The sequence below is a fragment of the Periophthalmus magnuspinnatus genome, chromosome 22, assembly GCF_009829125.3.
Source record: "Periophthalmus magnuspinnatus isolate fPerMag1 chromosome 22, fPerMag1.2.pri, whole genome shotgun sequence".
In the NCBI taxonomy this organism is placed as follows: domain Eukaryota; kingdom Metazoa; phylum Chordata; class Actinopteri; order Gobiiformes; family Gobiidae; genus Periophthalmus; species Periophthalmus magnuspinnatus.
The window spans coordinates 10,158,160-10,165,361 of NC_047147.1; the positions used below are offsets into that span (position 1 = coordinate 10,158,160).

The 7,202-nt window shown below is 36.3% G+C and overlaps 1 protein-coding gene across 1 annotated transcript in view; it reads right to left on the minus strand.

The window, feature by feature from the left end:
* Nucleotides 1–7,202, minus strand: part of babam2 (BRISC and BRCA1 A complex member 2) — a 48,109-nt gene that overhangs the window by 40,511 nt on the left and 396 nt on the right. The window contains exons 2-4 of the mRNA XM_033988601.2: nucleotides 7,046–7,201; nucleotides 6,576–6,652; nucleotides 5,277–5,371 (exon numbers count right to left, since the gene is read on the minus strand). Of these exons, the coding sequence (XP_033844492.1) occupies nucleotides 5,277–5,371; nucleotides 6,576–6,652; nucleotides 7,046–7,182 (309 nt within the window). The 5' untranslated portion in view covers nucleotides 7,183–7,201. The remainder of the gene's footprint in view (nucleotides 1–5,276; nucleotides 5,372–6,575; nucleotides 6,653–7,045; nucleotide 7,202) is intronic.

The following is a 7,202-nucleotide window of genomic DNA, read 5'->3' on the forward strand; positions in this document are numbered from 1 at the left end:
ACACTGTGTTTACACTATGAAAAAAATGTTTTGGGTGTAGCATGCACACTAGATACGTAGATCTAGTCTCACAATTGCATTTGCCAGTATTGTTAACAAACGCTATATCCATTCACAAGTGAACACTGCCAGTAATAAAGTCTAATAAAAGCTGGAATGCACTAAAGCCGGAAGGAAGCAGAGCAACAGTGGTGCACTCTGCTCAGGTTGACACGATTTCTCTTTACGGGACATCTGAGTTCCATTGTTACAAACTATCAGGGGACAGGCTGGAGCGGTACAGAGAGGAAGGGCTCACCAAAAGCTGGCATTCAGGTTCGCCAGTGGGTAAAGTCAAGTCGGGAATGTTTCCTGATCCTTGACGGGAATGGCTTGGAATGGCAGCACAATCCACTATCTTGGTGGAGCAGAAATACAAACACAATATTGCAATGTGCATCCACAGGAGGGACACAAGTTAATGAAGCATGCAAGAGACTCATTAGAGATTTCAAAGTTGGTGACAATATTTTACAACAATACGTTTTGTACAGATAAAATATCTAAATATGATGAAAAGGGTGATGCAGGAAGAATATTTGTTTGATTGTTACTGAAAAATGTAGAAAAAAATCAAAAAATTAAAAAACGCATCCTTACTGTCAAAGGACTTCTCCACAAACCTGACTCTACTGACTGGTCCTGCTAGTCTCCATGAAAATGTTGTTCTTTTGGCTATAAAGTAGGGCATAAAACTCATCTAATGTTCTGAAGTATGGTTTATATTTGTTTTAATTATATGGGTGATGCCACCTCCAGATTACATGGCATAACTTTAAAAATATATTTCTAGCTGAAGGTTAGAAGCTTATGTCTGATAATGGAGAACTTAGACCAAGCTCAGTTAATTAACAAATGCTGCAAACTTCTGGCTGCTTTTCGTGGCTGAAAAGAGCCAAACAACCAATAAATACACACACACACACACTGGTAAGAACCAGAGTTGGAATTTCCACCTTAACTAGGCAGAGCCTGTCTCTTAGTGCTAACATGGGGATAGTGCGCTGTGTGGGATGGCTAACCTTGGAAGAAAAGGTGTATTTGGGAAGGCTATTTGGTCTGAAGCACACATTGTTTGACAGAGAACGCTGCAACACAAGGGGAACTCCCAGCAGTTTAGAGCCAGCACGGATCACTGAACAAGTCTAGACCAGACAAATGATACAGTGTGCTCAAAGAATGGGACAGAGGGCTAGATAAATAGCAGTATTAGGGGACTAAGAAGAGGTTTTATAATTCGGTCAGGTCATGCACATAAGGTTCCACCCTCAGAACTTGTACTACCACATTAAAAGAAAAAGGAACTTGGCATTTTTCCTAACCAACATTTTAATGAGAACTTTGGCTGTTAATTCAAATCTTAGTCAGTGACGTAAAGTACACATGATTTGCTGTTTATGCTGTGCCAAAACACAAAATGCCTTCATGGTTTCCCCATACTGAAGTGACTATATACCTTAAATAAACAACATTTTCCTGTATAACTCGCTTTGGTTAAAGGGATGCCAAACAAATCATATTTTCATTACTTGATCACAAATAACCACAATGTTAGTTTTGTTTTTTTAATTAGACACTGTTGTGCTTAAAATGGATTCCTATATTAAAGTTAATTATCCACAGTATTGGGAAAAGAACAAGGACTGATGATGTAACATTCTGTAGAACTGCTCTCCAGCTCACCACCCTTCCTGTGTCCATGTCCACATGTGTGCATAGGTGTGGTTATGACTTTTCTAGTTGCTCAATTATATGAAAAATTAGTCACAAATTGTACAATAAAACTTTAAGATTATCTGTTTGAAGGGTTATATTTTTGTTGTGCTTTTTATTTTATTTATTAATCATATTTATTCTACTGCTACTTTGCTGCTGCAAATCAAATATGAGTTATCTTTTCATATGAAATCTAATGTATTTATGATGTGTCCCAAAGATAGATTTGATTGACCACTGACAATTACTCACTATAATTGGCCTGAGACCTAAAGAGGAGTATTGTTCTTCAATTTACATTTTTTTTCCTGAAAAAAAAAAAAAAAAAAAATCACATTTTTGACTCCCTAAACATCAACGAAAAGTCTCACATGGGGGTATAAAAAAAATAAAAATAAAAAAAATAAGCCCAACACAAAATGTTAAAATGGGAAGCGCATGAATGTCCAATGTCCACTAACTCAACAGCGCAACCTAGAAGTGGACCCCTATGAGAGGGGAGATGAACAGGAAGTCAGCCAAATTGGATCGTCATAGTTTTGGCTGTGTATTCATAAAACATATCTAGTCCTTGTTTTTTGGTCCAAATGAGCTCAGATTTGACATGCCACATCTACAGACAGATTTTTTGAAGTTATCAGTTTTTCTTGGGATAATCCTTACATTTTCCATATAGCACGCCGTTGAAAAACTCCTTAATTTCCTGTTTTTTATGACTTCTCACAGCCACAGGCATTGGCCTACAGAGCTCAAATTTGAATCACTTCAAAAGAAATGGTTACATTTTTGCAGAAAAATCCTTTATGTGCCCCTAATCATAAAACTAATTTGACCCATGCCCTAATTTTTAGAGTTTTGCGTCTAGGGTCATCCAAACAGCTCATTCAAACTGCTGTGGTTCAAATCACGCAATGGAGAGCGAAAAGACCCACTAAACATTAACCAAAGCACACAATAATTGACAGTCAACCATTTTAGTGAAAAATCTATTTTCATTGTTTTTTATTTATTTTTGCATTTTTTTAAATTTATTTTCACACAAAATGGTTCTACAGTTTAAATAACCACTAAGGGATGGGACACATATACTTTGTCATAGGCCAATGAAAATTGGAAGAATCATAGGACACATGAAAACAAAGTTAAAACATAACTGGAGGAATACTCTATATCAAACAGTTAGTCGGCCATATTGGCTGACATTTAAGAAACTCATCTAATTCCACATGCCATAACTAGATACTGATAATCAATAATAGGGGGGGGGTATTCTTTACATTTTTGGTGTAGACATATAAGAAATAAAATTCACGTAGAGCAGGGAGATCTAAAAAAAAAGACTGCAAAAAGAGTGTTGTCTTTGAGAAAGTGAGATTGTCCATTAATGCTTCAGCACATTTCTGATGGATTGCCATTTTATATATTATATATATGTAGCCACATATACATGCATTTTTTGAGAGTCTTAACTTTTACTTAAAAACAATTTTAAATAAAAGCAACAATGCACCAACTGACCTCAATGAATTAGTTTCAGCTTCTTGTGGCAGATTGTATTTAAGGAACTCTACTTAAAACGGAGCATTGTGGGTTATTTCATTTGTGAAATGTTCTTCATAAAACATAAGCATGGCAAAACCCAGGCTTCATGTGCACGCCAAATACTATAAAAGAGAGCATAAAATAGAGAAGGAATGTAATAGGGGTGCTATATGTTTGGTTGAACTATGTTACATCACTCAAGGCAGGGAAAAACACACTGCTAAAAGGAGCAGCTAATGATAGCTTTGGTTGACTGTAAACAAGAGCAATGTGTTGCTGAGACATCAAGAAGTCAACAGAAGACCTCAAATTAACCCTAATGCTTACTTGAAATGGACAAAAACTATCAAGCTATAAGTTACCTGGTTTGATCTCTTAAGAGCAAGAATGTTATTGTTGCTCTACTGTGTACGGTAATAATTTGACAAAAACAAGGTGCTCTTTCAGATACCTGGTTTATTTTAAGAGAATTCCCAGAAGCCAAAAACTGGTGGTAAAAACTTCTTGGGGTTAATCTAATGAAGTGCTGGGAAGTTTTTATAAGGAGGGGGTTGTACTAACAGAAAGAGTGCTGGAAAGAGGAGCGGGAGTGGGAGACGCAGGATTACGAAACACAATATAAGCGAGAGAATAAACAAGTGCCGGGCTGCCAAGTACTGGCTCAGCAGAGGTACTTCCCCTTATGTGCACAGCTGGATCTCGCTGAGACGGTGAGCAATACACTCCCCTCTCCCAGACACTGACACAAACAGGGGAATTTAGCTGCTCCGTGCAAGGCTGCATTAAAAATAGACCTGGAGTAGAAGAAAAAAACAAGCCAAGTTCCATAATATGGCATATACTTTTTAAAATGGTTGTCCAAAGAAAAATAATAAATTAAATACCCCGTTTTTTTTTCATGTAGGTCTTAATATGTTTTTGGAATGTGTCTGAGAGCTGCATGATTTCCTGACCGTATTTCAATGAAAAAAATGGATGCTAACTTAATAGCATTTGGACAGTAAGGTGACAGTATTCCTAAACACAAGAAATCCCGATTTAAAAAGTGATGCAAGCAGTTGAAGGTTTAATATCAGCTTTGAAACCACAAATTAAAGCAATTTGCATCTACATTTGTCTGACTACGCTACAAAATCCTTTTGTACTGGCAAAATAGAAGACAATGTAATAATCACTACACACACATATATATATATATACATATACATACATACATACATACATACATACGTGTACACAAACACACAGACATAGCTAACCTGTTAACCACCATGTTCCAAATAGGAAGTGAGCATGACATGGGCTTGCTTCCGGCTCCGTCAACTCTGGCTCCAATTTATTTTATATTAAAAAACCGTCACCCCTCTCTCTTTAACTGCTGCAAGTCTTAAAATGCTTGCATTAATCCATGCTATAAAATCCTGGTGTTTTTATTTGGCTATTTTGTCAGTGAATCAAGATATGAACCTTGACCATGAGGCACCTTCTTTCCCCAAGGTCGCTCCCACTAGTGTTAGCAACAGGTTTGATTGACAGCATTAAGCTGGCTAAGCACCCGCCTGCTAGACCAATGGTGTGGGCAGGAAGGAGCATTACCTTCAACAACTTCACTCTGGATTGGCTCCTTGGTTGCTGTAGTGCTCACGGTCATAATTGCAAATACGGATCTCGGCTCCAAATCCACCCTATAACTGCTCGCCTTAACGAGCTTCATTTGGCTGGAGCCAAACTCTATGGGTGACGTCACACTCACTTAGTGCACTTCTTTAAATGGCCTATGGACATGACATTCCCCCTTTGTCTTGTTTAGACTAATTGAATAACTTTCCAGATTTGTAGATAAACAGTAAAGCCGAAACAAAAAGTACAATGAACAGTGAAATGCAAGTTATTGCAACATATTCAAGAAAATAAGAACCATGTCTACAGCGTGTCTCAAATCTTTCAGTCTGACACAGTAGTTAAGTGTGTGGACTCACAGGCAATTCTGAGGGCTCAGGAAGAAACTCAGCATCTTCTCCAAAGATAAAATCAGGAGGCAGCTCCGGATATTGTGCATTAAATATAATATCCCCTAAAAAAAGAGATAAAAGAAATTAATAGAAGTTTTTTGTTAACAATAAACATTATACTTACAAGTAATAAAAAATTCTGTCCAAACCATAACAGAAATAGAAGAATAGAGAGAGTAATAACAGAAGGCACTAACCAAAATGTGATGATCAGAAACAAAATTGGGGGCAGGGGGTTATGATTTGTATTAAATAGACCTTTTAGTATTTTCTTATTCATGACATACATAAAACAAATGAGCAAACTGCATACAAAAATGTTTAATTTAACTAGGCATCCCCTAAAATACATTTGAGATTGAAGAAATGTATCTATACATAACACACAGCTTGGATTAGATGAACATTTTCTGGGAAAATCTGGTTTGACTTTTTCTTCCAGCAGAATTGGCAATATTTCCACACCTACATAAATAATGTTATGTATTTGTCTTTCAACATTGTTATCTATAATAAGACAACTTGATGTAGAAATGTGTGATTCAGTTCGATTTCCTTGAATAGCAAAATTCCAGTCATAACATTCTGAAACATGTTGTAAATATTAATTGCTAGAACAAATAATTTGGAAAAATTGCCAAATAAGCAGATTGTTCTTCCCCTCTAGAACTATGCACTTCTTAACCTACAACATTTTTTTGCCACAATTTCCTGTATAGAACTACTTACTATTAACATAATGATAAACTAATGAAACTGATTCATTATAACCATTTATTAAAATTAAAAATGTAGCACTCATAGCATCCACTATTATTTGTAATGTATAGAAAATTATTCCCAGTATGTTGAAATAATAGTCTTTATTTGGGCATTGCTTATTTATTGGCAAACAAATGATCTTCATTTTACAACCATATACTATTGGGGTTTATGTTTATGTTTGCATTATATCTGTAGTGTCATAGGCGAAAGAATACCAATGGGAATTTATACATGTGCTTGATTAAACTAGAATGAGCGCATGTTTTGACACCATGAAGCATCTAAATGCCAGTAAAACTTACACGTTGAGAGCATTTAACATTCTGTATTTAATTACTTGGTGTTGAGCCTGTGGGCACTAAGCTGAAAAATGTGTTAATCAATAAATATCTTAAGGGAAAATGTTCATAAGCCAGGCTTTATATGAACTTTGACCAAAAAAAGTAAATAAAATAAAACATTATCTTTCAATGAATAAAGTGACAAGAAGTTGGTACATACATTTTAATGTCTCTCCAGCATAAGGGATGTGGAGCTTGAAACGATCACAACATGGTCCAGGAGTCAATGAAGTACATCTGACCAGAAAAGAAATGTACAGTTATCATCTAAATTGCAAACAAAATAAAGCATGTTATATAATGAATGAACACAGTTCAACCAATAACAGAGATTATGTAAGAGTGTAAAAGTGGTCTTTGTTCAAAATAATTGTTTTGCCTGGTTCTGGGTGTCAAAATTAACCTCCAGACTATTTTCATTATTTTGCTTGACAACGACAAATAAACGCTAACCCCATAAACACTTGCAACTGATTTAATTTAAACAAGAATTTGCATTGTTCTGGTCCACAAGACACTTTCCAAGAGCAAGAGGAATTCAGACTGGTACAATGTGTTTTTGTCATATAAATACAGCGCATAAGAAGAGACTTTTGTATCATCAAGATAAACATGGACAGATAAATTCACCCAGTTTTGAGGTCTGTAACACGGAGGCAGTTAGTGGAGTCCAGTCCCACACGTCCATTTCGGACCACATTGCACAGCAGCGGCCGAAGCTCCGGGGTGATCCGGTGCAGTGCGACTTCAGGGGACATATTATTCATTTTGTGAAGTCTACGTGATC